At 41.9% G+C, this 13,061-nt stretch overlaps 1 protein-coding gene across 1 annotated transcript in view; it reads right to left on the reverse strand.

The window, feature by feature from the left end:
• mark2b (MAP/microtubule affinity-regulating kinase 2b) overlaps positions 1 to 12,220 on the reverse strand; it is a 91,002-nt gene extending 78,782 nt beyond the window's left edge. Inside the window, 1 exon segment of the mRNA XM_090183407.1 lies at positions 11,040 to 12,220. Within this exon segment, the coding sequence (XP_090039533.1) occupies positions 11,040 to 11,093 (54 nt within the window). The 5' untranslated portion in view covers positions 11,094 to 12,220.
• Between the last annotated feature and the right edge of the window lie 841 nt (positions 12,221 to 13,061).

Below are 13,061 nucleotides of genomic sequence, written 5' to 3' on the forward strand. Positions count from 1 at the left end.
TCTCTGACAATCATTTAAGAGAATAAAAAAACATGTTTTTTTTTTTTTTTTAATGTGTAAAACTATGGAGGACCTCCTCTGTGCTACAGAGTTCGTATGCCGGCGTTAGGTACACCTCTGTCTATTCATACTTTGTGACTTGGTGGGAATCCGTTAGCACAGCAGGTCCTGGTGCCTTCTAGACGTGGGCTCAAACGAAAAGAGAAAAATTATACCTGCTCTAATTGTGTACTACCTTATCTGTTCTCCTGTTTTTGTTTTGTTAAGGGGCGACAGGGTAGCCTAGTGGTTCGACACGTTAGGGCCAGTAACCCAAAAGTTGCTCGGTCGAATCCCCGAGCTGACAAGGTAAAAATCTGTCATTCTGCCCCTTGAACAAGGCACTTAACCCACTGTTCCTAGACCAGTTAACCCACTGCTCCTAGACCAGTTAACCCACTGTTCCTAGACCAGTTAACCCACTGCTCCTAGACCAGTTAACCCACTGTTCCTAGACCAGTTAACCCACTGTTCCTAGACCAGTTAACCCACTGTTCCTAGACCAGTTAACCCACTGTTCCTAGACCAGTTAACACACTGCTCCTAGGCCGTTATTGTAAATAAGAATTTGTTCTCGTCGACGGACTTGCCGGCATACTCTCTGTGAAGTATGTCTAGGGGATAGGCTGGCTTGGTCCTCCATATTACATCACACCCCGGAAAAATATGCCTTTCGGCATTCTGATCTGTTTTATGTAATAACCCCCCAAAAATAACAAGTGAGGTGTAACTTTGCATTAGGACTTTTGATGTGCATACTAATGCAAATCCATATGTTACACGTGGTTATGTTTCTGCTGTAATGACTCTTACAGACTTACCCAGAAAGACCCACAGCTGTAATCGCTGCCATTATGGGGGTATTGTGATGTCATTATGGGGGCATTGTGATGTCATTATGGGGTTATTGTGATGTCATTATGGGGGCATTGTGATGTCATTATGGGGGTATTGTGATGTCATTATGGGGGCATTGTGATGTCATTATGGGGTATTGTGATGTCATTATGGGGGCATTGTGATGTCATTATGGGGTTATTGTGTGAAACATTCATTTCATCCACTTTAACTGGTGCATCAAGTGACAGAACAACTTATCAAACACACAATTAAGGGCAACACACAGCTCAACTGGGAAGGCCAGTTCTCGCTCTCTCACACTCACACACTTCCTTACTTAAGCCAGAGCTTGTAGCTGCCAGCAAGCATGCAATCTTGGTGTATAACCAGACCGACTTACAGGAAGGAGCCCAAGGGCACAGATTTTTCACCTAGTCGGCTCGAGGATTCGAACCTGCGTCATTTTGGTTACTGGCCTGCCGCTCTGGTCAAAAGTAGTGCCCTATATAGAGTGAGATAATGTGCGATGCCTATAAGGTGCGCTGTCATTTGGCACGCAATCTTTATCAACTAAAAGTTTAACCCTACGTAAGCGTTTTATAGACATTGTAATGTCCTAAAGATGGGTTTTTATTATCCCTCCTCCCTGACTGTCACAAGCGGGGGAACTCCACAGCCGCTCAGAGAAAACAGACCTTTGGAATAGCTGATTAACTATACAGGAGAAAACAGACATGTAAGACAGACAGGTAACTAGACTTGGCAGCCCTTTCAGAAAGACTGACAGTTAAAAAGGAACACACCTTGCTGTTACAGCCTTCTAGACCAGAGGTCATTCTGAACAATAACACACTGCTCAGCACAACAGACAAGGGCTGGGTCCTATTCATTAGTGCAGACCGTTGCAAAACTGTTTGCAACACAGAAAATAAAACGTGTAGAAAATGTCCATGATTCTAGGGCTGGCATAATTATTTTGGGTATTTTCTTAAAACTGTAAGGTCTACTACCCCTGTTGTATTCAGCATTTCACTGTAAGGTCTACTACACCTGTTGTATTCAGCATTTCACTGTAAGGTCTACTACACCTGTTGTATTCAGCATTTCACTGTAAGGTCTACTACACCTGTTGTATTCAGCATTTCACTGTAAGGTCTACTACACCTGTTGTATTTGGCACACGTGACAAATAAAATTTGATTAAGAAAACAAAATATGTCATATAACTATAAAAATAGAACAGCTGACTGGAGATGGGACGGCCGGGCCAATCGAGAGGTTGACTCTTAATGTGTTTAAACTTTGTTGCTCCTTGCTTCAACAAGCAAATGAGTATTCGGTTGCCTTGGTAACACACCCCACAATGCAGCAGCAGCACGTAGAAATAGAATGAATAGAATGGGAACCCTCTTAACACTGGCAATTTGAATGGTAAAGTCATGGGTACACTTGCAATGGCTGCCTGGTATTGGGATGCCATTTCCATGGTAACGTAGAACAGGTCAGAGTATTCAACCAGGGTTCCGAAGCCACCTAGGGGTCCGCAACGGTACTGCATCTTTAATGATGTCAAATTAAATCTCAACTCCTAACATTGAAGCAACACTCACTGGAGTATCTGACAGGCTTTGAAAAAGCACTAGGCTTCCATTGAGACTAGTGCCGCTGACTGCTGGTAAGCTTTTTTGACTTGGAAATAAACGCAGGGCTCACCTTTGTTTAACCAGCTCAACAGCTGCTCTCAGTGAAAATGTATTTAGAGTTAGCTTTCTAGCTAATAGGCTGTTACAGTTTACACTTCCTCTTCCAATTATAATGCAGGGAGGTGAAAATGGAGAAAAAAAAACAAGCTACCAAATCTATTAATTGTTGATCATTTTCCCCTGTCATTATTATTCACCTGATGATAAAACAAGACATTGGGATTAATTTTGATTTATTTTTGCTAATGTATGACAGTGGTCCCTGGGTCGAGGGTTTGCCAGGGAGGGGGTACCTGATGTATAAATGTTAACTGATGTGGCTCATGCAATGGAATGTACTGTATGATGTCAGTTGAGTCAACAAATCACAGCACAAAATTTAAACCTATTTTGCTCCTATGGGTACAGTCGCTATGGCCACCAGTCCACCCATTATGACATCATTACCAACTTGAATGGGGATGCCCGTTATTTTCAAGGCTTTTGGCCCCCCTGCCCCAGTTCCTAAAGGGAAGTGGACTGCACCGTGACACGATACAGAGGCTCACTTTGTAGGGGGCTTGTCTGAACCACTCCCCAGTTGAGGTCTTACTGGTGCTTCTCCAGTCACCAAAGCATCACACAGGTGGGTGCTACATTTCAGTAGTGGAAGATCCAGCCTACCTGAGCTGTGACTATCAAAGACGACGAGGTGCCCGATGAAGAGCTCCGTGGCTTGTCTCCGTGGGAAGTCTGGACTTTCCCGCCTGGCGGTACCATCTACGCGGCCTCTCAAGATCGATACTACCTTTCGGAACTGCCTATCATCCAAAACCGTGGAAAACCAATTGTCAAGATCCCTACATTTGTTTTGTTAAATTGTTTGTGGATTTAAAAGCAACTTAGATTCTAATTGTAATGAAAAGCACTTTTTAAAATGAATATGTTAATTATTTTTCATTATTTTTCATCCATTTGTAAATGGATACGACTCTGTTGTTGAGCCTGGAATAGACTTAGTCTACCTGTACTGCCAGTGAGTGTGAGTAAATGGCTGTGTGTGTGTGTGTGTGTGTGTGTGTGTGTCCTAGTCAAAGCAGACTAGGCAGCTGCAGAGGTTGGTTTTATAGTTAACTTTCTCCACATTGTGTTACATTACAGCCTTATTCTAAACTGGATTAAATTGTTCCCCCCTCAATCTACACACATAATACCCCATAATGACCTGGCAAAACCCCATAATGACATCACAAAACCCCATAATGACATCGCAAAAACAGGTTAAGACATTTTTGTAAATGTATTAAAAATAAAACTGAAATACCCCATTTTCATAAGTATTCAGTTATTGTCACGTCTCTCCAGAAATGAGAGATCGGGTTCAAGTCCAGGCTCTGGCTGGGCCACTCAAGGACCGAGACTTGTCCCGAAGCCACTCCTGCGTTGTCTTGGCTGTGTGCTTAGGATCGTTGTCCTGTTGGAAGGTGAACCGTCGCTCTAGTCTGAGGTCCTTAGCGCTCTGAAGCAGATTAATCAAGGATCTCTCTGTACTTTGCTTCGTTCATCTTTCCCTCAATCCTGACTAGTCTCCCAGTCCCTGCCGCTGAGAAACATCCCCACGGCATAATGTTGCCATCACCATGTTTCACCATAGGGATGATGCCAGGTGTGCCTTTCCACTTTGTCATTATGGGTTATTGTGTTATGCTGTAGATTGATTAGGGGGGGGGATATTTAATCAATATTTTAGAATAAGGCTTTAACGTAACAAAATGCTGAAAAATAGAAGGGGTCTGAATACACTGTATATCTCTTTACCCCCAATAGGGAGTAGGTCTCGACTATCATTTCTGTTTGAAAAACTTTGCTCTCGTCTGGCCATCATGTCTCATATTAGAATAAGTAAACAAACAAAATGCCAAACAAATAACAGACTTAGCCCTATTACTTGACTCGTCAACCCCCCTTGATAAGGTTAAACATTTTCCCCCCAGAAACCCAATTCAACCACTGGAGAAATCCTCTCGCAAGGATCTCAAAACAGTTTCTAAACCACAATGAATTTAAAAAAACACAGACCTAGCCCTTGCTAATCTGGAAACGTTGGCGTATGTTGTGGTGGACTGTCATTACAATTACTTTGTGGAGATCTGGGAAAATTGTGTTTGTCGTGTAGCCACTGAATGGCTCTGAATTCACTGTCAGCATGCAGTCAAAACCACAACCCCTTTTGGAGCTAACTGGTGCTCTCAAATTGGATCCTGATGATGTCGACAGCTGATGGGAGTTGTATTGATAACAGTGACCATGGTTACGACAACACCAATATCCCATCATTATTCTGAGATACTCAATTGTTACTATAGTTAGATACATGCAGCTTATCTTCTGTCATAGCTTGTTGTCCTAGATGACTAAATAAAGTAGTGCTCATCAGAATAAATGTCTTCCATCAGTAGAAGGAACACATTAGTAATCTAGTTAACTCTCGGTTAAGTTGCGTTTTCTCCCCAGGCCCTAAACGAAACAGACAACAACAGTGGTAAGATAAATCCAGTGCAAAAATGGCATCAGTTCAACCAGTTTTAAGGAAATAAAAAAGCTTTCTCTGATAAAAATGAGACCAACTTGCAAAACAAGTGTTGAAGAGTACACACGTAGTCACATTTTCTCAAGCGACGCTGAAATAAATAATTTCCACTCCTGTTACCATGACAAAAACGTACATTTGTTGTATCATTTTACTGCAAGAAATGCATAATTCTGCACGAGTTAATATTGCTCTACATGTCATTCTTTTCAGTTAAAAACCAATTCTTATTTTCAATGACGGCCTACCGGGGAACAGTGGGTTAACTGGTCTAGGAACAGTGGGTTAACTGGTCTAGGAACAGTGGGTTAACTGGTCTAGGAACAGTGGGTTAACTGCCTTGTTCAGGGGCAGAACAACAGATTTTTTTTTACCTTGTCAGCTCGGGGATTCAATCTAGCAACCTTTCGGTTACTGGCCCAACGCTCTAACCACTAGGCTACCTGCCAGCCCACATGTGAGAGGTTATACTCGGTGTTCATACTTCATTTCCTATTTAATTTAACCCATATGAAGTTCAAATTTGGAATAATAAATTTATTAAAATGACACAGGGATACTCATGAGGGATATCAAAGGTACAAGCATAAAGCTTATCCTGAATAAGACCTTAAGTGGGATATGAGCTAATACCCGCAATACTGTGGTCTTTGCTACACTTAGCTACCTAACATATTTTCTCAGAATGTAAGTTCTACTAAGTGGCTTGCTAGCTAGCTAATGGTCAATGAGAACAAGCTAACAAAAGTATAATTTCAGATTCAAAACTGACTCCAGCAACAGGCTCTGTGTTTCAGGAATTACTTTATGCTGTTTATAAAACCCTGTATTTCCACATTGACCTTCAAGCGATTTAAAACGTGAGCTCGTCCGACGACAGCTGCTCTCCATTGGTTGCTGAAAACTTTGCGAAGGGTCTATTACAAGCCAGGGTCATGTCATCTGATGTGAAGTGTTTCCCAAGCAGACTCACTGCAGCCACTAGCCCGTGTGTTATGTGATGCTGTGGAGGGGTCAGGGTTAGCCCTAAACTGAGTTTGTAGGTGAAAGGGCACGAATGGACGTGAAAAGACTCACACAGTAGGGATGGGCACAGTTAATCAAATATCCAGATATATCCAGACTGAGGTTAGTATTCAAATGCTTGTTCATTGTTGTACATCACTCATCTCATATGTATATACTGTACTTGATACCATCTACTGCATCTTGCCTATGCCGTTCGGTACCATCACTCATTCATATATCTTTATGTACATATTCTTTATCCCTTAACACTTGTGTGATTATAAAAAAGGTAGCGGTTGTGGAATTGTTAGGTTAGATTACTCGTTGGTTATTACTGTCGGAACTAGAAGCACAAGCATTTCGCTACACTCGCATTAACATCTGCTAACCGTGTGTGTGACAAATAAAAAACTTGATTTGTTGGGGGGGGGGGGGGGGGGCTATTTTGACAATAAAAAAGGTTTGATTTAACAACAGTACATTATTTCCCGCCACTTCAAAAAGCAATTACAGGCTCACACCGAACAGGGTTTCACCAAGACCTGACAAAGAACAACGCAAAACACTTCTGGTAACAGAATCTGTTCTATCAAGGTGAAAAATCAGACTTCTCTTTCTGTTGGCAACCTCTGCATGTGCATTTGCATCATTCTGATTAGAGTCCAAGGCATGTTTTTTTTTAAAAAAATTTTTAAAAACTATATACACACAAAAATATTATTCAAATGGTGAAATAATGACAAATGTCCATCCCCAACACACACACACACACACAGTAAAGCAGGGATGGAAAAATAAAAACTGCTATTTTTTACCTCAACTTACTGTTCAGTGTTAGCATAGTACAATTTCTAAACATGGTTGTAGTATCTCTCTCATGTCAGTCGCTCAATTAGCCTACGTCAGCAAACAACTGTTTTGATTGGTAAGTTAGTCTAGCGGCCTGCACTCTACACTTGAAGTAATCATTGTCGAATTACACATTGCACATTTTTTTTTATAAACGTTTTTCGCTTTGTCATTATGGTGTATTGTGTGTAGACTGATGGGGGGGGGGATACTTTTAGAATAAGGCTGTAACGTAACAAAATGTGGGAAAAAGGGGAAGGGGTCTGAATACTTTCTGAATGTTACCGTACACCAGGTGCCCGACACTTAGGACCGTGTTTGACACGATGTCATAGCATGTGTCACACTGCAGGGCTCCAGTGTGTCCAACCTGTGAGCTCAGAGGGCCATCTCTAAATAGAGCCACAGCCAGAAAGAGAATAATCCCAAGTGTGTATGGGGGGGGGGGGGGGGGGGACCCATTATGCAGCCTGATACAAAGCTTAAAATATTGCATCATTTTCCTCAGACATGATTGGCTAGAATCACTCACTTGTATAGATAGTGCCATTTGGAATACGCACTCTGTTCCCTATATAGAGCCAGAGGTCACGTTACAGTTCTGCAACCTCCGTTTTCAAAACAAACCATCAACAAAAAACCTGCGTTTTAAACCATTCAAACCTGCGTATTATAAGTTTTTTTTTTTTTAAGTATTTTTTTGTAGGCTACAACTGAAAAAAAAGTAGCAGAGAAGTCACGACAGTCATGCCCTTTTCGTGAATTGTCATCCGAGTAGATCAGCGCAACTGAAGCACAAAATTAATCTGATGCCGTGCTTGAAATACAAAAACAAAGCATTTTAGGTTCCGCATTTACAAAACTAAGCTAGATACAGTATCTTATGCATTATATATATATATATAGTTCTCGTGAAAAACAATTCCTGCGTTAACGCAACCCCCCCCTGATAGAGCACTACTTTAGACCAAGGCCCACAATGCTCTGGTCAAAGGTAGTGCCCTAGATAAGGAATAGGGAGCCGTTTGAGACTGAAACTAAGTATCTACTCTGCCATTCTGGCTGCTCCCCAATTGATATCAATGGCTGCCCTGAGAAAACAAGCTCAGTTTGGTCATGACACTAAGAAGCTGATATGAGTTTCACTATTCGCACTTCGACCTTCGCAGACATCTGCATTCACTTTACCTTTGTGCTAGTCATCGCACCAACAATCAATAACACGCACGGAAGGAGCGACACACACGTTCAAATTCCACCCAGGAAGACATTACCTGTTTGGGTAACACACCCTGGATGCCAAGCCAATCACTGAGGGCTATGACTAAATGACAAATCATGTCCCCGGAAACGACGAGAGAACCAGTGACACACACTGTTAATCTGTTTTTGTATAGCTACTATAAAAAAAGGCCAGATTCTAGCGTGCTAAACCCCTCCATGACCCCACCACCATCAGCCCAACTCCCTGGTTACGTCCCAAAAGACACCCGGCAACATCGCTCGTCCAAATATTTACACATCTAAAGTAACGGAAAGGAATTAAGAATTTGTGTGTATTGTGAAATTGTTAGATATTACTGCACTGTTGGAGCTAGAAAGATAAGCATTTTCGCTACACCCGCAATAACATCTGCTAAATGTGTATGTGACCAATAAAATGTGATTTGATATACGGTGCACTACTTGCCAAAAGTCTTATCGACCCTCTGCACAAAAGCAGTACATTATAGAGGAAAGTGGCCATTGGGACAGACCCTGTAATATTGAGGACCTGGCTGTCCCTTCCATACTAAAATGCTGTGTAGTTCGTTTCAGACGTGGCCAACCGACGGCTCAAATTGAAAACCTCCTTCCTTCCTGGATGGAATTTGAACCCGTGCGTGCGCGGGCGAGCGTGCTCGTGTTGAGCGAGTTCATCGGCTGAGCTGACAGCACAGCTTCGTGCCATTTCCAGCCCAGGCAGCCAGTGTTCTCTGCAGCTCGAGTCACCTGAGCCAGGTGGGCCAGTGGGAGGGAGTGACATCACAACAGGGCAAGTCCCCACAACACCAGAAGCAGAAATCCAAGGACCAGGGTAGTATTCATCAGGCACCAAACAGAAGAAAACTGACTGAAAACAGGGAGGAATCTTTCTGGACTTCCCCTTTTCCATTAGGAAAAAAATAAAACGTTGTTGAAAATGGTGTACACTGATGAACATGACCCAGCTTAGCTTACTGGTTTAAACTAGCCTCTGAACACACAGCCAGGGGAACTGGAAGGCACAGGAAAAACAGACAACTGTTAATGCCAACAAAGTGGCTTGGTGTGTTATTATGGGATGTTATGACAACCTATAATAATAATAATAATAATAATGAATGAACATACTGTAATTTGATTATGACAGATAGCTGGTTAAAAATGGGTGGTAAAAGATCAATATTCAGTCATGATCAACCGTCTAGGACAATGGTCACAAAGTAAACAGCTAGCCTAGCTAGGAGGTTTACAACACAGCATTCCTATTAAGAGTTTCATCTAAAGAATATACATTGCAGTGACATATCAATACCCATAGAACTAGAATTACTATCAATAATTACATACACTACATGACTAAAAGTATGTGGACAAATGCTCGAAGATCGCATTCCAAAATCATGGGCATTAATATGGAGTTGGTCTACTCTTTGCTACTTGAACAGCCTCCACCTCTTCTGGGAAGGCTTGATGTGGGGGACTTGCTCTCATTCAGCCGCAAGAGCATTCAGATTCATCCCAAAGATGTTTGATAGGGTTGAGGTCAGGGCTCTGTGCAGGCCAGTCAAGTTCTTCCACACTGATCTCGACAAACCATTCGTGTATGGACCTCGCTTTGTGAACGGAGGTATTGTCGTGCTAAAACAGGAAAGAGCCTCCCCCAAACGGTTGGAAGCACAGAATCATCTAGAATGTCATAAACGCTGTATTTCCCTTCACTGGAATTATGGGGCCGAGCCTAAACCGTGGAAACCTGTTTTATGAAGCTCCCAACTTTTAGTAATTGTGCTGACGTTGCTTCCAGAGGCAGTTTGGAACTCGGTAGTGAGTATTGTAACCAAGGACGTCAGACGCTCCAGCACTCTGTGGTCCCGTTATGTGAGCTTGTGTGGTCTACCACTTCGCAGCTGAGCCGTTGTTGCTCCTAGACACTTACACTTCATAATAACAGCACTTAAAGTTGACCGGGGCAGCTCTAGCAGGGCAGAAATTTGACAAACTGACTTGTTGGAACGGTAGCATCCTATAATTGTGCCACGCTGAAAGTCAAAGAGCTCTCCAGTAAGGCCCTTCTACTGCCAATGTTTGTCTATGGAGATTTCATGGCTGTGTGCTCGATGTTATACACCTGTCAGCAACGGGTGTGGCTGAAATATCAAAATCTACTAATTTGAAGGGGTATCCACATACTAGTGTAGTTTGTTATTCTATTTCTGTGCCAGTACAAAAGGACATGAAATGACATATATATATATATATATATATACATATACATACACACACACACATATATACACACACACACACACATATATATATATATATATATATATATATATATATATATATATATATATATATATACACACACACACACACACACACACACATATATATATATATGAAATGACAATCTAAACAGCAACCTCAATTGGGTTTCAGGTTGGGAACACCAGAATGAGTGAGTGTAGGAGTTGGATACCAATTTGATTTCTCGGTTGATGGTAAAATAAAAACAAGTTTACATAGCCAAAACAATCAGTCTGGATCAATGCCAGTTGGCTTGGCTAGTCACAGAACCGCACTCACACAGTGCTGGTCACACGCAGTTCATTGCCAAGCAAGGAGCATAAAGAAACAAGCTACTGTGTTTGACGTTAGCTGGAGAGGATAGTTTGTTTTCTAGCTAAATGTTAGTTGACAAAAAAAATGTAGTTAAGAGAGTTTTAGCACCGATTGTTCTGGGTAGATTGATAGCATTAGCAACAACAACAAAAAAATCTTACCTGGCCACCTGACGAATTTTCAATGACGGCCAACAATGGCGTCCTGGCCGACATTTTCAGGGATGTTGTAGAAAATAAGTGTCGAGAGGGAAGACGAATATAGTTTCAGGATCTTGTGTTCATTTAGCTAGCAGTGGTAAAACAAATAATAAAAATAAAATAAACACCGTCTACTAGCTATCTGTGTGTTAGACACACACACAGTGTGATCAACAAGTTGAGTCCTTCAGTCGTACATGTTTCCCATGTCAACACAGGGAAACGGGGGGGGGGGGGGGTCCAGAGTTCAACCGTTTGAACCCCCTGGGTATTACTATTTCTACCGGTAACACACGGCTAGCAGATAGGTCTCAGATGGCTAGCCACCAGCATTAGCTAGGAGTTGTCTAGCTAGACAACAACAGCTACAGTTCGCGTTAATAAAATGTTTAAAAAACAACACATTACCGTCGGCTAGTAGTGGCTACATATGAGGAAGCACACATCCTAAGTGAAAGTTTATCAGTGTCAAAGTCTACAGCCAGATTTTGTCCCATTCAATGACAACTAACGTTTAACGGAAATCTCACCAGGTAACGTTAATGGGGGGTGGGGGTTGTTGTTAAAAAATAAAAAACCCGAGGACTTCAACTTCAGGCCAAGTTAGCCCTACGCTCGACCCGACGTATATACCGTTAAATATATATATATATATATATAAATAAAGCATTCGGGGCTAGCCAGCACCGTTGATTATAAAAATAGAAACTCGACGTTATTCTCCAATAGCCGGTTAACTAAACCACCACCTGGCCTAATGAAACGTTAGTGTGCTACTTAGCAAGGAAATCAGAAACGGTTGATTAGTCCATGTACACTTGTGGATAGTCAGCTAGTTATCTAGCAACTAAACAAAATCTACAACATATTTATAAATCCACGGAAATCGCTTCCCGTCTTCGTGATTTTAATAAAGGTCGTTTCAAATGCTGCACTGCAGCCCTGCGCGGTCCGATCCCTGAATACGGTGTTTATTTCCGTGAGAGCCGCTGAAGAAATCAAGTTGTTTAAAAAATAATAATAAATCGATTAAATTGGCAACAGGGTTTGAGTGTCAACGAACGAGCTGCGCCCGAGTGGCACTAGCAAATGGAGCCTAATGCACACAATCGAGCCCGATACCGGAAAAAGCCCGATACCGGAAAAAGCCCGAGCGAACAGGTTGTTACTAGTTACCACAGCCACAATGTCAAAATGGCTATCATAAAAATTAAAAATTATAACATTTTTTTTTTTAAGTCTTAAATGTAAGGTTTGCATAAGGTTAGCAGGGTGGTTCAGGCTAGGGTTAACGTTAGGCTTAAAATGGGATTTTAAGAAGATTCATTGTAGAAATGGGCGGGGTTTAGCCAGAATTGATGACTTTGTGGCTGTGGTTACAAGTGACGAACGAGCGAACATGGCCGCTTGAACCACGACTGGAGGAAGGGGCGGGGGGCGCTCTCTGACTTCGGGTAAACTCGGTATATTACGGAAAGTATACGCCGTACAGGTGTTGGATACAGCTGCAACCAGAATATTCACTTAATGTAGCGATGCCTTCAAATTGTGTAGGCAACGCAACGCACATTTATAAACCTTAATATCCCTGGTCTGTCATCAATGTTGAATACTTGAACTTACTCTGCGAACCATGCATACGAACCAATGTCTTGCAGGTGTTTTTACATACGTGCCAGATGATAGAATTGGTCTACTTCAGTCCATGCACTGTAAAAAGTCAGGTAAATAATACTGTCCTGTAGATTGTTTTACATTTCATCTGAAGGACCAACCACAGAGATAACCGGTAGAGTAAGTCTAAATGTAATTGTATTCAACATTCTGGCTCGTTAGGAAACTTTCCTTTTGCAGTGCCTCGTTTCAGACTGTATACCAATAATCAGTCTGATTTCTAAGAGTGGACCGCAGTAGGTTCTCTTCAAAATACAGATACCACTACTGTCATATAGCTAGCTACCTACTCACCCATAGCTAAGAGAT

This window comes from Oncorhynchus mykiss, chromosome 9 (assembly GCF_057628025.1).
Source record: "Oncorhynchus mykiss isolate SJ-2025 chromosome 9, ASM5762802v1, whole genome shotgun sequence".
NCBI classification, from domain to species: Eukaryota; Metazoa; Chordata; class Actinopteri; order Salmoniformes; family Salmonidae; genus Oncorhynchus; species Oncorhynchus mykiss.